Source organism: Sporothrix schenckii (assembly GCF_000961545.1).
Source record: "Sporothrix schenckii 1099-18 chromosome Unknown Cont47, whole genome shotgun sequence".
NCBI lineage: Eukaryota > Fungi > Ascomycota > Sordariomycetes > Ophiostomatales > Ophiostomataceae > Sporothrix > Sporothrix schenckii.
This window is the reverse complement of record NW_015971148.1, coordinates 3,035,098-3,047,975: the sequence shown is the minus strand read 5'-3', so window position 1 is coordinate 3,047,975 and position 12,878 is coordinate 3,035,098. Positions and strand designations below refer to the sequence as shown.

The 12,878-nt window shown below is 55.3% G+C and overlaps 6 protein-coding genes across 6 annotated transcripts; 4 read left to right on the top strand and 2 right to left on the bottom strand.

Annotated features, from left to right (window-relative positions):
• Positions 1–1,613: 1,613 nt before the first annotated feature.
• Positions 1,614–4,492, bottom strand: SPSK_10562 (uncharacterized protein; the record flags this gene model as incomplete). Its single annotated transcript, XM_016736921.1, has 9 exons — positions 1,614–1,687; positions 1,744–2,241; positions 2,306–2,365; positions 2,433–2,495; positions 2,719–2,847; positions 2,919–3,068; positions 3,131–3,193; positions 3,256–3,318; positions 3,403–4,492. The coding sequence occupies 9 exons, from the start codon at positions 4,490–4,492 to the stop codon at positions 1,614–1,616; spliced, it is 2,190 nt and encodes a 729-aa protein (XP_016585514.1).
• A 1,755-nt stretch (positions 4,493–6,247) lies between these two features.
• On the top strand, positions 6,248–6,787 carry SPSK_04600 (methylated-DNA-protein-cysteine S-methyltransferase; the record flags this gene model as incomplete). The annotated part of the gene is made up of 1 exon (XM_016731401.1): positions 6,248–6,787. One exon carries the CDS (start codon positions 6,248–6,250, stop codon positions 6,785–6,787), a length of 540 nt encoding a protein of 179 aa, XP_016585513.1.
• A 180-nt stretch (positions 6,788–6,967) lies between these two features.
• Positions 6,968–7,318, top strand: SPSK_10595 (uncharacterized protein; the record flags this gene model as incomplete). Its single annotated transcript, XM_016736939.1, has 1 exon — positions 6,968–7,318. The coding sequence occupies one exon, from the start codon at positions 6,968–6,970 to the stop codon at positions 7,316–7,318; it is 351 nt and encodes a 116-aa protein (XP_016585512.1).
• A 131-nt stretch (positions 7,319–7,449) lies between these two features.
• On the top strand, positions 7,450–8,022 carry SPSK_04587 (OsmC family protein; the record flags this gene model as incomplete). Its single annotated transcript, XM_016731389.1, has 1 exon — positions 7,450–8,022. The coding sequence occupies one exon, from the start codon at positions 7,450–7,452 to the stop codon at positions 8,020–8,022; it is 573 nt and encodes a 190-aa protein (XP_016585511.1).
• Positions 8,023–9,572: 1,550 nt separating this feature from the next.
• On the top strand, positions 9,573–9,923 carry SPSK_04681 (uncharacterized protein; the record flags this gene model as incomplete). The annotated part of the gene is made up of 2 exons (XM_016731481.1): positions 9,573–9,741; positions 9,829–9,923. 2 exons carry the CDS (start codon positions 9,573–9,575, stop codon positions 9,921–9,923), a joined length of 264 nt encoding a protein of 87 aa, XP_016585510.1.
• A 194-nt stretch (positions 9,924–10,117) lies between these two features.
• On the bottom strand, positions 10,118–12,829 carry SPSK_03980 (uncharacterized protein; the record flags this gene model as incomplete). The annotated part of the gene is made up of 1 exon (XM_016730795.1): positions 10,118–12,829. The coding sequence occupies one exon, from the start codon at positions 12,827–12,829 to the stop codon at positions 10,118–10,120; it is 2,712 nt and encodes a 903-aa protein (XP_016585509.1).
• Between the last annotated feature and the right edge of the window lie 49 nt (positions 12,830–12,878).

Below are 12,878 nucleotides of genomic sequence, written 5' to 3'. Positions count from 1 at the left end.
TGTGAGACACTGACACGGCCTCGAGTTGGAAGAGATGGCGTCTTGTGTTAGGTGCTCTGCTATCAAAGGTGCTCTTTCGAGGACATGTCATGACGTGAGCGAGGCCAGTCGGAGAATTAGAAAATGGAACAGGAATACCGCCGAGTATTTAAGCAGCTAGGCCGATGCGTTCAGTCGTCGTCGAAAGAACGTGTCTCTCGGAGTGTTATTTTTGGTCGTTCGATGTCTCGCTTCACTACCGCCCGTCTCTAGCGGGCCCCAATGGTTGTGTCTCCTTGTTGTGTTCGTATTGATGGATCTGTCTGGATCATGCATTTCCGACTGCAAGTGGCATTTGACAGAACAAAGTACGTAAGGTACGGGTCCGTCGTCCCGTAAGGTACCTCTTCGAATCTGTATGGAACGGTCAGGACAGCGGGCGGGTAGAGGCTGAGAGATGACGGAAGCGGGAGTGGGGGTGGAAGTGGAAGCGAAAGTTGCAACTGTGAAAGTGTGAGAATGGAGTTATTGTTATCGGTCGTCTCATGAAACCCCTGAGCGACGTTTAATGTGCAAAAACACGGAAAGAGCTGGCGAGTCTCGGACGGGAAGGATCGGAGGACACGATAAATGTTGGACAAGGTTTTTTTTTCCTTGTTTGGGAAGGTAAACGAAATTTGGACTGGTTGGCTCTTGAGTGGACGCAAAAGGAAGGAGCGACCACCTTAAAAACTAAATCTTTCGAGTATCACCATGTAAATTGGAAATATATCGAAAGCTACAACACTGGTTTCTTATTGACAATCAAGGATTTGGTTTGATTACGTGCGACTGGCAATTTTTTTTTTTATTATTAAAAATATTTCAATTTCGTAAATAGGAAAAAAAAAACATGTAATAAAGCAAGCAAAATCTGCACATTGTTCCATTGTTTTATTTGTTTTGTTTTTATTTGTTTTATTTTATTTGTCTACTTGTTAAAAGTGACCACTCGGGCCACTACATGCACCTGTACCATAGAAACACCACCCACTCAGATCTGTGACAGTTTTTTCCCCATGAGGGTTCTGTCTAGCTAGTCGCCAATAGCCAGGACTGGCTGAGGAAGGCGGATAATAATAATAATAATAAGCAAGCAAAAATAAACAGACACACTCAGCAATGAATATACTTTTCCTCCCGATATATTTACCAACATTATTTTTCTTGAATTCGGGGCAGAACACACTAAAACAAGAGTGGAACAAGTCTGGCCAATTGACTAACATGCTGACAACGGCGACACGAGGCGAGATTAGTTGACAGATGCGAAATAAAATAACAACACCCCCCCCCCCCCCCAAAATAAGAAGAAAACAAAACGAAAGCATCGAGAAACAAGTGACCAATAGAGGAAGTACAAGTTTTGTCAAACATTTTCGTTACTATGTCTCCCTTGCTTTCTCCGTCTCGTTCACCTTGGAGAGCCGTATCCGTCACCACTGTCTTCGTCGTCATACGACGCACGTCGTTGATGTATGATGGGCTCGTTGCCCGAATTACCAGGCTGTGATCCTCTACTTACAAGGACAAAATTCTGACTTTGCCCATTGTTACTTGTGTTGGTATTTCCTGCGTTGGCAGGGTTGTTTCCGCTAGTCCCGGTGGGTGGCCTGGCCGCATTTTGATTCTGTGGCGTTGATCTGACGATCCCGGGCATCGACGGTTGCTGTTGATGTTGTTGTCTCTGCTGTTGCATGGGTCTATTTTGAGGCCCGGGATGACCTGTGGCTGATGTCATTGTAGGTGGCAACTGCTTTGGCATCCCTTGGCTGCTGGGGCTATTGTCGTCAAGGTCGTTGTTGTCGTGGTACCGAGAGCGCCCGGCATCCGAGGACGAGGGTGTGTGCATGCGGAAGTTGCCTTTGGAGCCTTCGTTAAGGCGGCGACGGCCTTCGGGGCGAAAACGGTCTCCATCATAATCTTGCTCATCCCCCCAACCATCATCAAAGTCATGGTCGCCGTGCCATCGGTGCGGCGGCGACCCGCCTAGGCGCGATCCGGCAGACCGGTTGCTCATGGAAAAGTTGGATGTGGGAAAATATCGTAGCGGGCGACGGGTCGGCTGGTCAGCGTAGAGGTTCCCAGCACCGGATCCGACACCAACAGACACACCAAACGTGCTGGCCCACTGTTGGGTCTCACGCTGGACGGCGATCTTTGTGTCTTCGGTGTCCCGCCGAACGGCCGCCTTGGTTTGCCTTTTGTGCTTGTCTTTGAAGTCTTGGGAATGTGAGCATGAGGGCAGTACGAGAGCTAGTATTTGGAATACTTGGAACGAACGTACGCTGAATGCAGCCGCCATCTTCGGCGACCTTGGCAACACACGTCTCGATTTCGCATTCGTCTGCGGTAAAGATAGTATGAGTGGCATGTTGAAGTTAACCAAGTATTAAAAGGGTCTGTCGACTTACGAAATCCACAGTATAGGTGCAAGTCAGGCACAGGTTCCGAGCAATTGATTTCTCGACAGAGGTCTATGTACATTCATGTTAGTCGGAGAGAATGGTAGCGAAACGGGGTTGGGTGTTGGCGCACGGTTGAAGCAGTAATCCTCGCGGGTTTTTACATCTTGCTTCCAGCCCTTGGGGCCCAAACACGATTTCATCCTGCATCCGTCTTTTTGAATGTGAAGCAACGAGTCAGTAACGTACTACCGAAGTAAAGGCAGTTGTGGGAACTGGCACAAAGTGGACATACGAGCTTCACAGTATTTGAGGCCAGTGCGACAGGGTTTGCGGCAGCCATGCTCAAGACAGGCATGCTTGCGGCAGTGCACACTGGAGCTGATGCGGAAGCTTGAGCACGATTTGTCGGCGCAGATGCCGTCTGAGTTGGTCAGAGAGTGAATGCTAGGGGCGTTTATTAGAATGAGTGAAACGAGGACAAACAGAACGTACGATCTTTGCAGTAGGCCAGGTAGTATGTCAGGTAGTGGTCGCGGTCGTAGCGCTCAATCGAGCACTCGGCAACATCCTTGGGGTCGAGGACGCGGTCTGTGGGCACGAGAAAGCGAGGACGCACGCAGGAACGTTCAGCGCATTCGAGGTCTGTTCATGTTAGAGGAAAGAAAAAGACGAGCAACGACAACTTTCTTATCGAATGGGCGTACGTTTTTTGCAGAGCATGTAGCCGACGACGGCGATCTTTTGGCAATTGGTCGACCGACATCCATCTGCATGTGTGTTAGCTCCGCATTTGGACGTGAGGTTTGGCAGAGGCGAAATGAAGACATACGTTCACCACAGTATCCACGACCATCCAGGGCCTGCTTCACGCAACCTGTGTAGTAGCATTTGTCTGGATTTCCGTTAGCAATGACGTTGAATGAGGTTCTTTGTCGCCTTGCTATGATCTTTGTGCCGTTCTGTTGATGTAACATACGCCTTGGGCAGAATTTTCCGAGAGTGTTGGGCTTGGTCTCGTCACAGAGAAGCTCGCATTTGTCGACTTCGCATTTGTCTGATATGATGGTCAGAAAAAGAAAGCACAGAGCACAGACGCAGATAAACAGACGGGAGAGCCAAAAGGACCAAACACACGCTTTGGGCAGAACTCGTGCCGCAGGAACTTGCTGACGTTCCCCTCGGAATGCGACAGGTCGGCGACCTGTCCTTTGACTTCGTGACAGCGAAACGCCGGACAGAAGGCATCTAGAGAGACGGTTAGCAGAGTGGTGGCGTTGTGGTTTGTGGTATGTGGAGAACAGAAGAGACTGCGAAAGGACAAAACAGACGTGTATTGCACATGGCGTCGTGCCTTGGCTTCTTGGTGGAGCAAAACTCCGTTGTAAAGAAGTAGCGACAGGTGTCTGCGGTGTCAGCACGAACGACGGATGGTTGAAGAAGGGGCGACCCAGCGCAAACAAAAGAAAAGGCAAGAACGAACGGTCTTCGCAAAAGTCGGAAACAATGCGAGGCAGGTGCGACCTGCGCTGGCGGTAGTACCACTCCCGACGATCGCGCTCTGCGTTGAACTGTGCACACATCCAAGCAACACTGCCCTGCAGCGGCGACTGCTGCGGCGTGGAAGACGAGGCCGGGCCGGGCTGAAGCGTTGCAAACGCGAGTGGCCTGTTGCCGAGGACGGGAAGGTCGGCCTGTGGTAAGCCCGTCGCCGACAAAATGTCGTACAGCTTCATCTGGACCTCCCGCGCCTCTTGGTTGGCGTGTAACGGGACGATGGTAGAACCCATGTTGCTGCTGTTGTGGCTGCTGGCGTTGTGGCCGCTGATGTCGGGGGCGATGCCGCCAATGCTGTCGACGTTGCGCCAGGCGACGGGCTTCCTGCAGTCCTTGTCCTTGCATTCTTGCCGGTTGGAGGAGGAGAAGCCCTGGCTGGTGCGTTGTTTCGTCCCGTGGTAGTCGTGTTGGTTGCTGTCATTGGCCCCTGGCGGGCGTACGCCAACTCGACTGGCCCGGCCGCCATCTTCGTTGGCTCGAGCGCGAGTCGTGTCGTAAGAGGTAACATTCATTGCGAGAAGATAGAACGAGTCGTAGAGGCTTCCGGGTGGATTTGACCTGTGTGGCGTATGCAATGTTGTTTAAGAAAATAACCTGAATTGAGATGCAGTGAATGCGAGAACGAGGAGAGAACAAATAAACCAAAGTCGTTATGAAACGGCCAACAGGAATCGGCTCACATATAAATAGACGTTGATTTCATACACTCTCTTATGATTACGGACGAACAGCTCAACAGGGAAAGACGCCGCGACTGACAGGGCCGCCTTTAACAGAGCACAAGGGGGAAGCTGGCGAGGCTCGCTATTGGGGATCCTGATTTGGTACTTTCAGGTATGCGACGGCGCGAAGATGCGGCGGTCAGACATGAGAATGGCAAGCAGACGGGCCGAGAGCCTCATGTACGGTGGTGCTTGATCTTTGATGCCGGGCACCATACGGCGTACACCATAATTGACGACACCCTCATTTTGTGGCTGTGTGGCACACATTTCTTTGTGTTTTTCATGTCTAGTGGACTTTGTGTGAGGAACAGCGTGTTTTTTCCATGGTTTTCCCGTGCTTCGTCGGATTTGCACAAGGCTGGACAGTGCCCGAGGGGACACGATTTGGCACCTCCTCGTCGTTGATTGGATGGTGGGCACAGGATGGACAGCCTCGTTTTCGCCATTGTGCTGTTTGCCTTGGTTGGATGGAAGTTGGATGGAAGAGGAGATAAGGGGACAAAAGGACAAGAGACCGACATCTGGGCGCAGAAAGAACACGTGCTTGAAATAAACTACATGTTGATCCCACCATCCGTCTTGCATTCTGCCGTCAATTGCACTTCTGCCGGTTTGGCCACTGATACCAAAACTTGCGACACCCTCTTTTCTACTTCACCGCCGGATGCAGCTTGTCATATGGGTCTCACCGCTTTCTCTCTTGCTTTGTTCGCTCTTACATACAGTTGCCGTTCTTTTCTGTGTACTTTTTTCTTTTCAGCTCAGCGTAGGCCTGACAGGCTGGCGGGGTGTCTCGCCCATACGACCCGCAATGCCATATTGCATCATGAATGGCGCGTCTAGGAAAACGTCCTGGTCGGCATCTTTGCGTTTTCTCACTTTGTTAAGCTCTACCTGTACTTTTGTGGCGTAAACTTGCCGTTCAAGCAAGCACTGCATGGACAACAAACATGCTCTGCTGGACATAGAGACAAGTTACCAAATATTGGTACGAAAAACAAATGTCAAGGAAAGGATAGAACCTGGCTGGACAGCCACACCGTCGAACCATTTGAAAGCAAGCATGTGTGAGTCAAGACGAGGTCGACGGCAAGGCCTGCTTTCTTGTAAGTGGTCACGTGGACACGCGTCTCGTTGGTGCCGCCATACCGAAGGGCTGGACAGCAGGCGCGACCAAGGCATCCCCGCTTGCTCCCGGCTCCGCACATCCCGGCGCTGTGATTCGCCACATAGGCAGCAAGAGCCCCGTGCGCCTTCACTTTGCACAACGACAAACACTCATCCAGAGCAAAACCAAAACAGGCGACCTCGAAAGCAATGACTCTGCCTGCAATGAATGGGTGGGCGACACCGTTGAAGTCGAGTATTTAGACGCGCAGACCTGACGCGAACTTGCTTACCCCCTCGTCACCTATTTTCATCTCGCACCCACCAACATCCTCCTCGTCGCATCTTGCATCACCACACCAAATTACGACGGCCATCCATCACCAGATCTCTACCTATTTGCCCATCCCAATAGTACTACGTACTTCTGGCATTATGGCCCCGCGCACCAAGACCGCAACCGCCTCCAAGGTGGCGACGACGGCCAAGGCGAGCTCCGCTTCGGGCACGCCCCCCACCGACATCTCTTTTCAACCGTCGCCCGCCCTCTCCCACATGGACAACCAGCTTCGGCGCATCGCGGCGTCCCAGCGCACCCCGTTTGAAAAGAGCGTCTGGTCGCTGCTCTGCCAGATCCCGGCGGGCCATGTCACGACCTACGCCCTCATGGCCGCCCACCTGCGCTCGTCCCCCCGCGCCGTTGGCAACGCCCTGCGGCGCAACCCGTTTGCGCCCGACGTGCCGTGCCACCGATGTGTCGCCACGGGCGGTGGCCTGGGCGGGTTCAAGGGCGTGGGCCCGCCGAAGAAGACGGTGTCCACAACCAAGGTGGACAAGAAGACGGGGCGGCCGGTGGTGGTGATGGGCCACGAGGGCATTACGCTGACCGAGAAGCGGACCCTGCTCCGGAAAGAGGGCGTGCGGTTTGACGACCGCGGCCGTGTGCTCGGGACGCCCTTTGAAGCTTTTGTGTAGAGGAGACGGGCACATGACGGGAAGCGAAGGCACTCCCGCGCCGCTGTGGACTTGGGCCGTCGGCTTGAACAAGGATCGCACATGAGGGTTTTACTTTTATTTTTCCATTTTACATGTGCTCATTGTGAGCCTTTTCATTTGCTTTATTTTGTTGTATTTCTTTTATTCCCCCATTTCAGCATGTCCCTACGGAATACTCTTGGCGGCGCATCCAGCTGGGCGCGGTGTTCGCTGTCATATGGCGTTATTTGGGCTAAAATGGCGGACTTTGGCTCAACTTGGCGGGACTTGGCGAATGCAATGAAACCATACTCTTTACTCTACGAAACATGTCGCCGAACGAATTGGCACAGTTACCGTCGAAAAGTCGACATTTACAGGTTATGCATGCGAGTCGGCGCCAGGATGAATCGAGAAAGATCTGGCGAAGAGAACCAGACGAAAGAAGATCTTCACTGGTTTGGTCTCTTGCGCCTGATGGCGACTTTCTCCAGTTTCGATGTCGTGCAACCGACGAGTCTTGCTATATAAACGGCGCATTGCCTTCAACTGCGAATGGAGTCTCTGTATATGTCGTAAGTACTCTGTACGGCAGCACCGCTACACCGCTACACCACTTAGACCACCGTACACGCGGACTCGCTCACATTTATTACGGCACAATGTCCCGTACTCTGTTCTCATCGACCCTGCGGCGTGGTCTGTCGGCTGCGGCCGCTCCCCGCATGACCTCCCGTGCCGCCTTTTCAGCAACTGCCCGCGCCGCGGACCAGATCTTGCCTGTGCGCGTCCACGGCGAGGGCTCCGGCACCCAGCAGTCGCTGTCGGTGCCCGACAAGGCCTACACGTTCTCGTCCGACACATACACGGCACTCGGCGGCGGCGATTCGGCGCCGTCGCCCGTGGTCTACTCGCTGGCCAGCCTCGGCTCTTGCAACCAAGTGACGGGCAGCATTGTGGGCCGTGACCACGGCGTGCGCCTGGGCCGCTGGAAGGTGGATGTGGAGGGCGCGCTGCCGACGGCCGTGCTCGTGCAGGGCGCGCCGGAGGGCAACCCGAACTGGGAGAGCGTGGTCCTCAAAGTCGCTGTGCAGACGGACATTGACGGCGGCAGCGACAGCCCCAAGTTCCAGCACTTTGTCAGCGAGGTCGAGCGCCGCTGCCCCATCACGGCTCTGTTCCGCCTGAGCGGCGTTAGGCTGACGAGCGAGTGGGTGAACGAGCCGCTGCCATAGATGAGGTGGAAGAGGACAGGTCGCAGGGGAGATGTCACATAAAAGAACGCAGACGATTAAATTAAACGGTCAAATAAGTTGCTCTTCGCCGTTTGACATGCTCAGCGTCTTGTAACTTGAACATTTGCCTCTCATGTAGCTGTCCTGTGCGCCAAGTCATCAGACACCGAGCCATTGTCGTCGAGAGAGAGGTGCGGCTCACAGCACGTCACAATGGGCGTTTATATCGAAAGGACCCGTCTCTCTGTATGAGGCACATTCATGAAAGGAGCAAACACGTGATGTACGATCATTTGTGCCTGCAGGGAAAGAGGGGTCCTGCCGCTCAGTTCGTAGGAGACTGCCATTCGCAGCTTCTGTACATATTCGTATTAAGCGTCTTGTAAAATAGCAACTACTGGCCGGTTGCTCCTTCTGTGGACCCCGCCTGTGGTACGTCTTGGCCTCTGGAGAATGTCACAGTAAAAAGCCAAGCCTTTTCTTTCCGTTTCCCGAGAGCCTCGTGTTCTTGGCAACTGTGGAACTCTGAAGATCATCTACATCGCTGTCTGACCGTGTGGGAGATGCAATGCATCTACTTTGCGTCTTGTCTGTACCAGTCGGGGATGGAAACGACAACCAAGACAGGCGGTTTGCTGTGGTGCGTTGAAAAGAGTCACTTTTCTGGCCCTCTCCTTGGAGAGAGAAAAGAGGAAAAAAACGAGCTTCACGTTACGGCTTCGTTGCTCTTCTTTACCCCTGTTCTCCTGGTCCCCCCCTCTCTCTACCTCCTACCCCTCGATCGTCTTATCGTCAAAGCCGGGCTGGGCTAGTTCTGCGCCATTTTCCCCTTCTAAGCCTGCCGTAGAAATAGCCAGAAAACCGCAGCAGCACATGCCGAAACGACTGGGAAAGCAAGACGACGTCGAACCAATCCTTGGCGGCCATGCATGGCTGCAAGCAATCTGTGTTTGCTGTTCACTGCTCGAGGTGGGGACAGGCCAAGTCAGCAGCCCACCCGAGCTGACGGCGCTTTGCTGCTCTTATCATGCCATCGCACCATCGATCGAGGGCCATCCTTGAACCGACGGGGCAAGACAGATGGCGTGGGGCGCCGCTGGCCAAGTTCGTGCAGCTGAAAGGGGGAAAGAGGGACAAGAGGGAGAAGAGGGGACGCTACGACGTGCAGCAAGCATGATAGACGATCTATCCTCTTAGCAACCCGCTCCACGTCCTCTTATTTTCTCCATTCCCTGGTTTTTGTTAGGAAGAACAGCTATCCAAGGAGCAAGCTGAAAAGGCAAGGAGGGCGTGCTCCATGCGTACGACGTAGTGCTGTGTCGTCGATATGAAGGAAGGGGGGGGGGGGGGGGTGACGCCAGATGAGGGTGTCTTGTGTATAAATACTGCGGCTGAATCTCGATCTATCTTCCTTTGCCTTTTTCTTTTTTTGTTTTCCCTCTTCTTCTCTCTATTGCTTTCTTTTGCCTTTCTTTATCCAACATCACATTGCGTATCCGTACATCCATATCCCTTCACAACTCACAACCACTACTTCACAATCAGTCACAATGGGTTTCGGCGACGAGATCAAGGAAGTCGAGAACGCCGTTGACGGACAGACGTACGTACCAGTCTTTTTGGAGGACAGCATCCACAGTCTTGCTGACCGCACCAGCTCTGCCCAGCAGCAGACCCAGAACAAGTCCGACTCCGGCATCGACACCGTCCTCGACAGCGGTAAGTCGGTCCACCAAGAACGGTTGATGCGTGTTTCGTCTCGTGGGCGTTTGGGGGATCTGTTGAACTGACTTTGCACTGTCTCAGCCGTCGACGGCCTGGCTTCGCGCGAGGGTGTTTCTGCCGCCCTGGACCCCGAGATCAACAACGTCGTCAACGACGAGGTCAACAAATTCCTGTAAACAAGGTTGACTCGTTTGTGTCATGTCGTGTCATGTCGTCATGCTGCACCTTAGCATAGCACAATAGACAGGATCAGAAAAACAGACGATGAAACGATGTTGTGCTATGAAAGCCATGTGATGATGGACAGAATCCATGAACCTCCACGAAAACACAAAGAGACCATCAGCAAGAAGCCTTGCCGATCCATCGACTACACCAGCACAATGTCCTGCTCGGTCAACCGCCCATCGGCCACCTGTGCCACCGCCTCGCCGTCCATGTAGCCGTGCACATACGCCGGACACACGTACTTGTAGCAGGCCGTCGTGCCGTCGTCTCCATGGCCTGCCCCTGTCGAGAGCGCCCCTGCGTCCTGCGCCCGCAGCACCACCGGCACCTTGGATCCGTCCAGGACCGCCACCACGTCGCCAGGCGCCGCAACGGCTCGCACCATCAGCAGCAGCCCGCCACCGCTCGGCAGACGGTCATCCTGCACGGTGTGCGCCATGCCCCACCGCCGCACCATGCGCCGCAGCATCCGCGTTACCGGCAGCGTTTCAACGAGCGCCGTCGACGGCTGATCGCCGTTGTACATCTTGTTTATGCGGTGTTTCTCCCACTCCTCATCGGTCGTAAAGCCCTTTGTCTCGTCCCGTTCCTTCTCCAGCTCGGCCTCATGCAGTCGGCACACCTCCGCCAGCCCGCTGCTGCACTGCGCGCGCTCCTCCGCCGTCAGTCGGCGGATCGGGTAGGCCGTGCAGTCGCCGCTGATGGTGCGCCAAAAGGCGTCCCAAAACGGTTCGCCCGTGGCGGCATACACTGTTCTGCGTCTGCTGAGTTTGCCCTCTTCGTCCCCTTCGTCCCCTTCGACTCCTTCGACTCCTTCGACTCCTTCGACGCCTTCTATTGTGTCGTAGTAGAATTTCTTGTAATGGGAAAACAGCGCAACGCCAGTCTCGAAATTGACGCTGCCTTTGCCGTTCTCCTCCCAAGGCCCCTGCTTGAGCGGCGCCACGCGGCCAAGCAAGGTGCCACGCAGACGGAGACTGCGAAACGTAAACGGCGCCTGCTCGTCGGCGTCGCCCCCCTCGCCCGCCACGCCACCAAACGAGCCCTGCTCCACCTGGAGCGGCAGCAGGTGCTTGCAGTCCGGCTTCCCCGCCGCATAAATCCCGCGCTGTGCAAACAGGATCGTCGCAAACTCGTCGTAAAAGTCCGTGTAGAAACTGCGGTCGAAATTCGGCGCCCACGAAGGCAAGCCGGGTGCACGTCCTTTGGCACCAGTCTCGTTGTCATCGTCAACGTCGTCGCCATCAAAAGGATTCTGGCTAATGACGTCCAGCGTGCCGCTGGTCTCGATGATGGCCTGGGCCGCATCGCTGTAGACCCTAGCCACTGGCTGCCGGTAGTTGACGGGCGGGAGCCGCGGCGCTTCCGCGACCAGACCGAGCAGCCCGTACACCTTGTCGCGCGCATCGGTTGCCTGTGTCCACTTGAAGCGGGCGAGCACGTTGATGAGGCTCGGATCAGACGGCGCCTCGTTGGCAACCGTCGACACCTTCGCCTCCTTCGCCTCCATCGTGCCCTCGACGCTGCTCTCGTCCACAGTCGACTTCAGCAGCTCCCGCTCGAGCTCCTCCTCTTCTTGGAAGAACACGCCCCGAGTCGACCGCCGCAGAAAGCCCTTGCCGTCATCCTGCGTCCTCCGTTTGCGGATGACCTGCCGCTGGAGATGGATCGACCGTACACGCGAAAAGATTCTGTGCGCTGCAGGGCCAACCGTGCCGTGGCTCCACGACGAGTGGAAGGCATCTACGTAGGCGAAATCGTCGAGGAACCCGCCCACAATGTCCCGGTCCCAGTCGAGCGTGTCGAGCATGTCGGCCTTTGCGCCACCATCGTCCTCTGTGCCGGCGTCTGTTGGCACGTCCACAGCAGCGCCCGTGCCGTCCTCGTCTTGGCCACCCCCATACGCATGGTGCTTGCCCACAGCCAAGAGCACACGCGGCGCGCACGACAGCTCCTGCACAATCCACACGCGCGACCACAGCTCCGCGTTCGAAAACGTCGCGTACAGGCTGCGGATCTGCTTGTAGTCCAGGTACCGTTTCTGGCGCGAATCCTCCGGGTCGTACTCGTCTTCGACCCGCTTGGCCTTGTCCCCATCCGCCGCCTCCTCGGCGTCGTCCGTAAACAAAAAGCCCCCGTTGTCTTTCCACCTCTGCACCATGACCGTCAGAGCTGCGGCGTCGCGGTCGGCAATCTGTCGCATCAGTGCCAGTCCGTCGCGCAAATTCTGTGCGCGTCTGCTGCTGCTCCCGACGCGCCATTGCTCGGCCTTGCTTCGTTTCCAGGCTCGCTTGGCCGCCAGCGTACGCGCCGTGGCTTGCTCGTCCGTCTCACCCGCCACGGCACCCACCTCTTGTGCCGCCCGGGCCTCGTCGTTGTCGCTGTCGACGTCTTCTACATCCTTGTCGGTGAGCGGCGGCGGCGGGTGGGGTCCGAGGTACGCCACGTCGGCCACGCACGACTCGTAGATGCGGCGCATCTGCTGTACCTGGTGACTGCGCTCGGCCAGGTCTTGTTGGTTGATGCACAGAGCGTCGACCCAAAGAATGCGGGCCTGGCCGCGAAAACGCACTTGCCGGAGCGCCGTATCGAGGTAGGGCGTGATTGGGAGCGATGATAGCTCCGTGTCGTCGTCGTCGTCGTCAGCGGCCTCGCGAGCGTCCGTCACCAGCACAGAGAAGTCACCCCAGGGCTTGCCCCAGACGTATGACAAAGCCTCATACTCAGGTGCGGCGTCAAGGCTGGCGTGGAAGAGGCCAACCCGAAGTGGCGCATCAAACGACGCCGCCGGGTGCAGCCGCAGCAAGCGGAACTCGTTCCGTGCAACATCCAAAGGCTGGTGTGTGAAGACCATGTTGTTCACAAGTCTTGTACCTTGACTTCTTTCGTTTGTCTTCTTTGTC